This window comes from Mobula hypostoma, chromosome 5 (assembly GCF_963921235.1).
Source record: "Mobula hypostoma chromosome 5, sMobHyp1.1, whole genome shotgun sequence".
In the NCBI taxonomy this organism is placed as follows: Eukaryota; Metazoa; Chordata; class Chondrichthyes; order Myliobatiformes; family Myliobatidae; genus Mobula; species Mobula hypostoma.
The window spans coordinates 145661593-145674069 of record NC_086101.1 but is presented as its reverse complement, the minus strand read 5'-3'; the positions used below and the strand labels follow the sequence as shown (position 1 = coordinate 145674069).

Sequence of the window (12477 nt, the reverse complement as noted above, 5' to 3'; positions counted from 1 at the left end):
TATTAGATTGGTGTAAAGAGAATTACAGAGACATGAGAGAGGAACTATCCAAAGTTGATTTGAAGGGGGACAGTAGCAGGGATCATGCAGATTAGCAATAGCTGGAGTTCCTGGGAGGAATTAGGAATGTGCAGTATAGGTAGATTCCAAAGAAATAGTAGTGTGCTAAAGAAAGGATAACAGAACCTTGGCTGACAAGGGAAGTCAAAGCCAACATAAAAACAACACACAGGGCATATAATAGTGCAAAAATTAGTGGAGAAATTAGAGGAATAGGAAGCTTTTAAAAACTTAACAATAGGCAACTAAAAAAAGCCATAAGGAGCAAAAAGATGCAATATGAAGGTAAGCTCGCCAGTATAATCAAAGAGGATACCAAAAGTTTTTCTCAGAGATATAAAGAGTAAAAGAGGGGCGAGAGTAGGTATCGGACCGCTGGGAGATGAGAGGTAGGAAATGGCCAACCAACTGAAGAAGTAAATTGAATCAGAATTCACTGTGGAGAAGGCACTAGCAGTTTGCCAGATATTTGAGTGTGTCTGGGGGCATAAGTGAATGCAGTTGCTATTACTAAGGAGAAGGTGCTTGGGAAGCTGTAAAGTCTGAGGATTGATAAGTCACCTGGACCAGATGGCCGACTCCATAGTATTCTGAAAGAGATTGTTCAGGCATTAGCAATGACATTTCAAAAATCAAGAGTCTGGCATGGTTCGAGAGATTTGAGGAATTGAAAATGTCACCCCAGTTCAAGAAGGAAGGGAGGCAGAAGAAATGAAATTATAGATCAGTTAGCCTGACCTTAATGGTTGGGAAGATGCTGAAGTCAATTTTTAAGGAAGTGGTTTTGGGGTACTTGGCACATGATAACATAGGCCAAGGTCAGCATAGTTTCCTTGAGGGAAAAACTTGTCCAACAAATTTCTTGGCATTCTTCAAAGAAATAACAAGCAGCATAGACAAAGGAAAATTGGTGGATGTTGTGTAATTGGGTTTTCAAAAAGCCTTCGACAAACTGCCACAAAGGAGTTTGCTTAGCAAGGTAAGAGCCCATGATATTACAAAAAAAGATACTAGCATGGTTGGAGCATTGGCAGGAAGCAAAAAATGGGAATAAAGGGAGCCTTTTCTGATTAACACAAAATGCTAGAGGAACTCAGCAGGCCAGGTAGCATCTATGGAAAAAGTACAATCCAAGTTTTGGGCGATGGTACTCTTTTCCTAGATGCTGCCTGGTCCGTTGAATTCCTCCAGCATTTTGTGTGTGTTGCTCAGATTTCTAGCCTCCAGATTTTCTCTTGTTTGTGAAGAGAAGGAATTAGACAGATTAGGAGAATGGGCAAAGAAGTGACAGATGGAATAGTGCTAGGAAGTGTATGGTCATTTACTTTAGTAAAAGCGTAGACTATTCTCTAAACAAGTAGAAAATTCAAAAATCTGAGTTGCCAAAGGACTGAATCCTTGTGCAGGATTCCCAAAAGGTTAACTTGCAGGTTGAGACAATGGTGAGGATGGTAAATGCAATGTTAGCATTCTTTTCAAGAGGACTAGAATATAAAAACAAAGATGTAATGCTAAATCTGTATAAGGCATTGGTGAGGCCTCACTTGGAGTCTAGTAAGCAGTCCAAGACAGGATTATTATCTAAGAAAGGATGTGCTGACATTGGAAAGGGTTAAAAGGAGATTCACGAAAATGATTCCATATCATCTAAGGCTTATCATATGAGGAGCATTAATGGTTCTGGGCCTGCACTCACTGGAATTTAGATGAATAAGTGGGGAATCATTGAAACCTATTGAATGTTGAAAGGCCTGGGTAGAGTGGATATGGAGAGGATGTTTCTTATAGTAGGGGACACAGCTTTTGAATAGAGAGGCACCTATTTAAAATAGAGATGAGGAGAAAATTCTTTAGTCAGAGAGTGGTGAATCTGAGGAATTTGTTGTCATACATGGCTGTGGAGGCCAAGTGATTGGAAATATTTAAAGACAAGGTTGATTAGGTTCTTGATAAGTCGGGGCATGAAAGATTATGAGGAGAATGGGGTTGGGAAGGATCCATGATCGAGTGGTGGAGCAGACTCGTTGGGCTGAATGGCTTAATTCTGCTCCGATGTCTTTTGGACAATAATTTATTTTGCTTTTTTTTTTCCCCAAAATGGCTAAAGAAACAAAGTGTTAATGACAAGCTGCCATGTTTGTTCCTTACAATCTCACTCTTTGCTTAGTAGAAAGAGTACCTTTGTTACAGTAAATTGGAGATCAATCCTAATGCCGCCATGTTGTTGTTTCATCCAGGCACTGAAGGTGGCCCAATTCGCCGGAATCCAGGTGGGAATGTTGCCAGACCACTGGTGCAACGTCTACCCAATTCCCAGGATATAGCACAATGTTTAGACATATCAACTTATGACACACCGCCTTTCTACTCCAATTCAACTGAGAGTTTCCGAAATTCAGTTGAAGGTAAGTGTATTTAAAGGATGTTTGAATAGTGATTTGTACAATTATCCCAATGACAGAAAGGTTTATCCTAAGTTTATAAACAAGCCCATGCTGGTTGGTATCCATTCAACTATACACAAAAACCAGCACCTACAGATGAGGTGAGCACAGTGCTTCTGAACTTGAGCACTAGTCACTACAGACCATAGGCAAGATTGAAAGTTTAAATGATTGGGTGCCGGTAACAGGAGAGATCTGAATAGAAGAAAACACAATATGATGCATTTTTAGATGGATTTGTAGCAAGCAGAATTGGATGGTGTGGTAGTAAAGTGGAATAAGCTAAAGATATTTCCCTATGCAACAATGTTAATATGGCAAATTATAGAAATAGGGCTTAAACAATGCAAGTTTGGGAATCTTGTATCTAAAGTCCCAGTATGAAGGAAAAAGTGTGAATGGCAGTACTTTCACACAGTTACAGCATGGTAACAAAGTGTATACACCTGAACACTGAATGTATTTGATTAAGAAAGTGGAATAATAGAGCCACATGATACATGCTGTATACAATTGACTACAAAACTGTGAGAAAGAGATGAAAAGTTGGCCAAGTTTGTAAGCAAGTTTCATACAAATGCAAGATTTATGGATCCATAAAATGGAGAACATCGACAATAATGCAGATGCTGTAAAACAGTATTGTGAATGTTTTTTTTAAAGGTGGAATTCTTGAAGTGTATTTAGGAGAAATCCCTTGATTGCAATGTTTTTAATGTAATCGGAGAGATGGTGCTCAGTCTGGTTCAGGGCATTAGGACCTGTTTAAAATGAGGAAGCACCTGTTAAAGATCAACCGCAGGTTCAGATTAGCTGGAGGAAAGAAGGACAATGAAGGTGAAAATACTTTTCCTGGAGTTCTAATTTCAGTGAATTTTAAAGGTAATTTTTCCAGATACTTTGAAATGAAAATTGGCAGGTTAACTAATGAATGTGTAATTAGTGACTTTGAAGAGAAGAAATTTTGGATACAGATCAGGCACATTCCCAAATAAACTTACAAAGCTATTCTCCATGCATGATTAAAGATATAAGGGATACAGTTATCTTTAGTATCCAAGTGAAAGCTCACCACTACACAATTTGTTCTAATTCCATTAAACTAAACATTCAGAAATAAGAACAAACAGCAGTTGATCCTCTTACAGTCAATTAATAGAAGTAGCCAAGCAGAAATTTTCTCCGGTATAATGAGGACCTTGGGGAGAGGCTGAGATGGGTCAGCATCCAATACATCTGACTGAAGATGTTTGCTAACACTTCAGTGTTTTGCCTTTGGCACTCTCAGCTCTGAAATCATTTGAATATGGAGGTTGTTGGAGCCATCTCCTCCTAATATTTATTTAATTGCTCACCACAATTCTTGACTGAAGATTGTGGGACAAAATGTATGTGCCTGTTCTGGTAGCTTCGAAGTATAGCAAAAGCAGGAGGGAGTAGACAACATGTGATAACCTTGGTTGTAGGTAGTGATATTATTAAAGTTAGTGCAGTTTAAATAATTGCCACATAAAATTTGTTAGCTGAATTAAAATCTCTTTATTTAATGGGTTGTGAGAACATGGATACGGAATTAAGCAGCAGATTATAACCCTGCCTGACCTGCTGAGTTTCGCCAGCAACTTGTGTGTGTTGTTTAGGACTTAATGCTGAATGGTTTTCAGACTGGAATGATTTACATAATGACCACTGCAACATTGGTTTGTATTCGTGTCCTGAACCTGGGTATATAAGGTGTTACTCCTGCCACATTGGTGCTAGGCATTTCCACTGAGAGAGCTTAAGCTCCTGTACTTGATTTTCATTAGCATCAGAGTTGCCCATCATTAACGTCTTGGACCAAAGCTGAAAAGGCCAAAAGGTGATAAGTTAGATATCCTGTGGTGAGTGACTCAAAGTCAGACATGAGATTGAATACACTCCACTTGCTTGGATCAGTTAAGCTTCAGTGAGGTACCCAGGACAATATAGCCTGGTTGAGTGTTAGCCCACCAACCTCAAGAAGGAAATCATCATTTTGACTTCAGCACATAGTGTCTGCAATCTCCTATGTAGAAATGGTACTTAAATTAAACATCTAAGCTCCTGAAATGTTATCACTATCAAGGACAAAAGCAGCTCTTGTACATAAGTGTCTTTTCACAATGCTAAAGAAAAATTGAGAAAACTTTTAAAAATGTCTTCACAGTTCTTAACTTCATGAAGGCATGGTGCATGAAAGCAAGAATGTTGTGCCAATCCTTTATTGGTATCCAATTTTAGGCACCTCACTTTAGGCAGGGTGACACACTCCTAATGTGTACAGTGATAGAGGAGGAATTGTTTCCAGTGCTGAAAGGTTGTGCCACCAAAAGAAATAGATTTATTGTAATTGACATAAGATCCAGAAGGATGGCCACCTCCATAGTTATCTGATAAAACTGAGTGTTTTCATTAGTCAGCTGATAAAGTTGTGATAAAGTACCAGTGTATAGTCTTCCAGTGCATCAGTATGTGCTGGTGGTCATGTAAACAGATGGCATTGATGCTTTCTGTTTGATGATTGCTAACTAAAATATTTATACGTTTATCTAGAGGTCACATTCTCATTTTCCATTGTTCAGATTGGCACCTGAGCGCTATACTTAACGACTATGATGTTATTTCTGTTTACAACGATGCACATGTGACCCATCTGAAGTGCTACTTTGACATAGAATTTGACATCTGCAAACTAAATTAGATCACTTGAGATTCTGAAAAAACAGACCTGCCACCCATTTGAAAATTTTCTTGTCTCTATAGTATATTAGTAGCTGTCTGTATTCCTCAGATAATAGAACTATTAACCATATCTGAGATAATTAAAGTGATTTTAACTACATCTGCTTGTATAACCTTGCATACTGGTCCTAAAGAAGTTTGTCCAGCTACACTTGAACTATTAATTCAATTTGTATTAACTAATTGTGCTAAGAATTTATTTCACATATTTTTGTATCTGCTATCTGAAAGAAGGTAGTCAATGAAATGAGGAGATACCATACAATGATCATTGTTTTTTATTGCTTGCATCACTGTATAATATTGGTTTACATCTGCAACCTCGCCATCTCCAGACTTATCAAAATCAGGCTTAATATCACCGGCATATGTCATAAAAAAATGTTGTCGTTGTGGCAACAGTGAATGCAATTACATAATAGAGATGAAAAACTGAATTACAGTAGGTATATAAAAGTTCAATGAGTAGTGCAAAAATAAAAAAAGCAGTGAGGTAGTATTCGTAGGTTCAATATCCATTCAGAAATTAGATGGCAGAGGGGATTCAAGGTGTAGTTTAGGCAGTCATTCCAAGGGGTTCTTTAATTTTGGGTTGTGTACAATCTAAAGATCCATTTGGGACTCTCATTTAGGGCAATATATATTATGCAGCCCTTTAAATAAATAATTTAAATCTGCAAATCAATTGCATTTAGAGAAATTATATCTTTTATTGTCAATGCTCTTTTATACCAGATCTCTTGTGCTTGGTTAGAATGATCTGGAATGTGCAATCTTTATAAATCTTTTTACCCTGGATTGTGTTCTGTTTCTAGGTTATAGTGACCCTTCAGGAACATACAATCCAGCAGTTCGCAGTTTGCATAATCTGGCACATTTGTTTCTTAATGGAACCGGTGGACAAACTCACCTGTCCCCAAATGACCCAATCTTTGTGTTATTGCATACATTTACTGATGCAATATTTGATGAGTGGTTGAAGAGAAGCAAAGCAGGTAAATGACATTACTGGTTTTAATTACTGTTAACTAGGCCTTTTATTTATTTACTCATACCTTAAATAGATCTGTGGCATTGACATAAGAATGTTTTAACCTCAGTTCTAATAATCCATACGATAATATTTCTTGCTATGTGTTGATCAGTGATTCCTCTTCATGTGCTGCTTCATCATGTTGCCTCTACCTGTGTAAGGTGCCCCCCAGGGCTTTCCATCACACAATATGCGATTGATTTATTGATTTATCGACTTTTTTTTTGGAGCTGCATTTCCCAGCATCCACATCTGATAGAGTTGCTGCTCCACAGTGCGAGAGACCTGGTTCGATCCTCACCTCAGGTGCTGTCTGTGGGTAGGGGGGGTTGAGGTGATTTGTATATTTTCCCTGTGGCCACCTATATATTTTTTTCACATCCCAAAGATGTGGGCTGCTAGTTTAATTGGCCACTAACTGCCCCCCTAATATATTGGTGCGTAGTCAACCGTGGGGTTGGGTGGGGGCAGCTGATGGGAGCACGAGGAGAATAAAAACAAGTGGACTGAATGTAAATGGGTGTGAAAGTCCACGTGCACCTGGGGGCTGAAGGGCCTGTGTCTGTTGTATTTCTCTAAGACTCTTTATTTCATGGGACTTTCAGAAAGGTTGGACACTACCATAAGCTTCTCTGTCTGCACGTTCATCAGACTTGGTTTACCAGCTATCTCTGATGGCCCTCTGAACCAGAACTGCTGTGATCATTTGCTCATTGGTACACTATCTGAGGAAGATGCTGACCCAAAACATTGATTGACTTCTTTATCCACAGGCACTTGATGGCTGACATCTAACCAATTTTCCTGTATTTGTTTCTGGAATGCAGCCCCATCCTGGGCCACTCACCCACTCTCCCACTCACCACAGTCCACTTGCACCCAGTTCAGTCACTTCCGTTTCACTTTATACAAAATGTAAATCATTTTTATCCCATCCAGCACTACACCAAGAAATAATAGCCTCTTAGCTAACTTCAACATTGTACCATCTTGGTGCAGTTTTTTTTATATACTGTGAAATTTGAGTTTAATATGTAGCATGTTACAGCACAGGAGCAGGTCCTACAGCCCACAATCTCTGTTTCACAAATTCTTTTTCTGCTTGTACATGACCCATATTTCTCCATTCTCCATATATTCATGTGTCTGTTTAAACACTTGAGTGTCACTGTCATATCTGTGTCCACCACTGCCCCTGGCAACCCATTTCGGCATCTACCCTCTCTACATAAAATATAAACTTTCCTGGCACATCTTTTTAAACTTTTTCCCTCTCACCTTAAATATGTGTTCCCCTAGTATTTAACCTTCCTACCCTGGGGAAGAAAGTTTCTAACTGGCTAATTTACCTATGCCTCTCATAATGTTATAAACGTCCATCAGGCCTACCCCTCCCCACCCCCACAGCCTTTGGCTTACCAGGAAAATCAAACCAAGTACATCCAACCTTTCCTTATAACCAAAACCCTCTAATCCAGGCAGCATCCTAATAAACCTGTACCCACTCCAAAGTTGTGCATTATTTATGTCTTTGTATTCATGAAGTTAAACTGCTTTCCCTTACAGATATATCCATCTTTCCGGTTGAACTTGCTCCCATCGGCCATAATGGAGCATACAATATGGTTCCTTTCTGGCCTCCTGTTACAAATCTGGAAATGTTTGTGCCAGCATCTGAATACCTTGGTTACAGCTACGAAGTTGAATGGCCAAGTAAGCTGATTTTTGAAACCATTGACAAATCTGCTGCTATGGGGTAATGGGAAGAATCTGAGCATTCAATTCAAATAACTAATTCACTTTCCAATCAAACATAATCTTTAAAATTACAGAAGATTAGTGTCTGCATAATGGTTTAATTAAAAGGTTTCTTTATTTTAATGAAGATATTGCAGCTTTTTTTGAGCATTTGGTGCATTTACTTGTGAAAGTCCAGAATCTAAGAAACCAATAAAAGGAAATTCACTGCATCACATACAAAATGCTGGAGGAACTCAGCAAGTCAGGCAGCATCTATGGAAGTGAATGTTTCGGGCCAAGATCCTCCTTCTGGATTGGAAAGAAAGGGGGAAGATAGCAGAATAGAAATGTGGGGGGAGAGGAAGGAGGAGAGCTAGAAGGTGATAGGTGAAGCCAGATAGGTGGGGAAGGTGAAAGGACTGGCGGGGGGGGGGGGGAAGGAATCTGATGGAAGACAAGAGTGGACCTTGGGATAAAGAGAAGGAGGAGGGCACTTGGTAGGGGGGGGGAGTGAAATGTGATAGGCAGGCGAGAAGAGGCAAGAAACCAGAGTGGAGAATAGAAGAGGAGAGGAGGAGCGACTTTTTTTTTAACCAGATGGAAAGTCACTGATTTGTATCAATGTCTTAAGATGGCTATCTAGATTAAGTTTGGTCTCAAAAGAAGGAAGGCAATGAGGAATATGATTGTTACAAATCTTGAAGTTGCTTCCAGTTACTAGTTACTTTCAGTTAGCCTTTCAGTTAGAATTTTACTTCACCTGGTATAAATGACATGGTCTTCCCAATAGAGAAATAGCTTAAGCATTATTCATTCAGTGATGAACTGGCCAAGCAAGTTGCCTGTACTCCTCAACTAATGAAATGCAACATGCCCAGGTATACAGATAGACAATAATTTCATAACTTTGTTCTTGTCATTCTCTCTAAAGTAATTCCATCAGAGGTTATAGGATGTACTGTACATGTCTCCCTTGAAACCAGCACATATTACTACACTGAGCCAGTCTTCATTCTAGATTGATGCTTAATCACATTTTGCTCAGCATTTTCATACACAGACAATATTTTTTATCTTTAAAATGATAACCAATATTGAATAGGCTTGTATTGAGAAATTTCTACTACTACTCATTAGAATCTCTTCCAGTAGTCTGTCTTTCCACACATCTCCAAGCAGAATATGTTAAATAATGAAGCAGTAACAACAGATATAACCTTAAAAGCTAATATGATAAAAATGTACTTAATGCCAAGTAACACATAGAAGAAGAATTTTGAGTGAGTAACATGCTGTCAGGCCCAGTAAATTCCAGTAACTTAACAACTACAATGTGAATTTACCACCTATAATAAAACTGATAATCTGGCAAGCATGGGGCTTTAGTGTTTTGGGGCTGGCAGATTGCCTATACTTTGGATATCATTCCTATTATTATCCCAACACTTGTGTTATGGTAATATTATGGTAGATTTTCCAATGAAGCTGGTCGGTTAAAACGAGGAGCCCAGTGAATTAAAAAAATAACATGCAAACTGAGGCCCCACTGGATTGAAAGGTCCATGGAAATCAGGTGTCCAATAAGTGGAAGCAAAACATGGTAAACATCTGGTGAGCCACAAGCTGTACCCTTGGTATATCTGTGGACTTGGATGTTGATTATCAAAGTATTACTGTCCATAAATCATGGCAATTCAAAAAGGAGTTATTATTGAAGAAGCAGCATTTGTACTGAACCAGTTCCACACTGAAGCTCATTAATTATGATGTATCATTGAATAATGCAATGTCAGCCATACGTTCAGAGCTGAATATGTTTGATTGCGACTGACCGTTTTGAAAAATCTTTGTCTTTGACACATCTTCTGCAGATCAGCCCCTCTCATTGTTGGAGATGATTACGGTGGGGATTCTGGCAGCTCTGGTACTGATTGCTGTAGTTTATACCCTCTCGACCATCGTTTTACGCAAGATGAGGAGAAAGCCGGCTGCCAGTGAACTGAATGAACCTCTCTTAGATACTCCACAGCAGCACTACTCACATAATAATGAATCAACCATACTCCAAAATGTAGCTTAATCTACTACTATGATTGCACCTTTTGGTTTTATTTGTCATATTTTTGAAAGGCTAATGACATGCTGCTAGCAAAACAGAATGGCTTCCTGTTCATACATCACACGAGATGTTATCCATGGAATTTATATGCTGCCCTTGTAATCAGTGAAATAATCCACTCAGTATTGTAATGAAAATCTTTCTGCTGTTTTTGAAAGCCTTTCAATAAAATTTCAAATTGAGGAACGTTGGAGATAATTTGTAAGCCTTGTTTAGTTAAGTAAGAATGATGACATTTATACTGATGTAAATTGTATCTTTAATAAACTACATTACTGGCCTTATGGTTAACTCAGTAATGTGACCATTGTTCAAAATAATATTGAGTCAAAGAGAGTGAGAGCCTGAGATTCAAAATTGAGCCAATAGTTCATCTACAGCTTTTCATACTCCGACCCTTCAAAAGCTAGGTTTGTTAAAAGTAGGACTAGAGTGTTCAACCTTTCAAATCTGCATGTCATTCAAGGCAATCGTTGCTGATCATCCAAATAAATATCACATTCCCAGTCACAAACAAGAGAAAATTCTCAGATGCTGGAAATCCAAGCAAAACACACACAAAATACTGGAGGAACTCGGCAGGCCAGGCTGCATCTATGGAAAAAAAGAGTATGGCTGATGTTTTGGGCCGAGACCCTTCAGCAGAACTGGGAAAAAAAAATTAGTAGATTTAAAAGGTGGGGGAGAGTAGAAAGAAACACAAGGTGATAGATGAAACTGGGAGGGGTGGGATGAAGTAAAGAGCTGGGAAGTTGATTGGTGAAAGAGATTCAGGGCTGGAGAAAGGGGAGACCAATAGCAGAAAACAAAAGGCCATGGAAGAAAGAAAAGGGAGGATGAGTACCAGAGGGAGGCAATGGGCAGCCAAGGAGATAAGGTGAGAGAGGGGAAAGGGGATGAGGAATGGTGAAGGTGGGGGATGGGGTGGGGCATACCGCAAGTTCGAGAAACCGATATTCATGTCATCAGGTTGGAGGCTACCCAGATGGAATATAAGGTGGTGCTCCTCCATCCTGAGTGTGTCCACATCACGACACATCTCCCACACCTTTTAAATCTTCTCCTCATCTTCTTTTTTCTCTTGTCCTGCCAATGGGTCTCTGCTGGAAACATCAACTGTACTTTTTTTCCATAGAGCTGCGTGGCCTGCTGCATTCCTCCAGCATTTTGTGTGTGTTGATCTCATTCCCAGTTTCTCCCCATACCCTGTCATGCCTTTTTGCTTCTAGAAATTACCTATCTCCTCCTTAAATATATTAAGCAACTTTGCTTCTACTGCTCTGTGTGAATTTCACAGGTTCAACACCATCTGCCTCAAAATATTTCTCATCTCAGTCCTGAATGTCTTGCCTCCCTGCAAGGAGACTGCAGTAACAGGAAACATCCTCCCTGCATGCAGTAACCCTGGTCTTGTCAGAATTTTGTAAGTTTGAATGATATCACATCTCATTCTCGTAAGCTCGAGTAAATACCAACCTAGTAAACCTCATTGCCCTTCATATTGTAATACTGCCATTCTGGTCAATTTTCACTGAATACCATCTACAGCAACTATATACCTTTTTTGAGTAAGGTTTCACACAACACAGCTGCCTCCTCACCCCATATCATAGGAGGTTGCATTCCTAGAAAACTGCCCTTATTGTGATTTCCTGTACTGCAGTACAAACTCATCTGCTCCTCTGTCTAGAAACACAAGTTGAAAAGATAAATTTTGCACTTATTTAATTTTTGACAAATTTAATGGGATGGAATACTTGTTCTGTGTCTGTTTGGAGTGAATACTTTTATTTTAAGTATTTATGAATTCTTTAAGGGTGAATTTCCATGAGGTGAACTGGTGTAGCATTGTGTTGTTGGTACTCCGACTGTAAACTAACTTTGGCCTAGTTTAATTTTTCAAGACATCCTTGCTTCTGTACTTGAGTCCTCTTGCTATGAAGGTTAAAACACCATTTGCCATCTTAACTCCTGGTTGGAGATCCATTTTTTTTTGCCTTCTTGGCTGGTGCATGAGGTACTCAGGCCTACTTGTACATCAGCACTTCCAAACACAAGAGTATTTAAATAAAATAGAGTGTCTATTTCTCACACCCAGATGAATAAGTAACATCATATTTATCTACTTTATACTGCATCTGCCTTTTTAACCACTCAATCTAAGTTTTTGTGTCTTATCAATTCTATTATATTCTGTGATCCTATTAATGTACTAAAAAGTTGAAAAAAATTACTGATTTATTAAATATCAATGACAAATAAGATCTCTACAGCTTTTTATTTATCTCAGATAAACACTGAGAGATAACTGCAGCATT

The 12477-nt window shown here is 38.9% G+C and overlaps 1 protein-coding gene across 2 annotated transcripts in view; it reads left to right on the top strand.

The window, feature by feature from the left end:
* LOC134346313 (5,6-dihydroxyindole-2-carboxylic acid oxidase-like) overlaps positions 1–10944 on the top strand; it is a 29778-nt gene extending 18834 nt beyond the window's left edge. The window contains exons 3-6 of one of the 2 annotated variants that reach the window (XM_063047663.1): positions 2298–2465; positions 6083–6262; positions 7867–8013; positions 9912–10944. In XM_063047663.1, coding sequence (XP_062903733.1) covers positions 2298–2465; positions 6083–6262; positions 7867–8013; positions 9912–10120 — 704 coding nt within the window. In that variant the 3' untranslated portion in view covers positions 10121–10944. The remainder of the gene's footprint in view (positions 1–2297; positions 2466–6082; positions 6263–7866; positions 8014–9911) is intronic. The other variant, XM_063047662.1, reaches the window with a different exon arrangement.
* The last annotated feature ends 1533 nt before the right edge of the window (positions 10945–12477 follow it).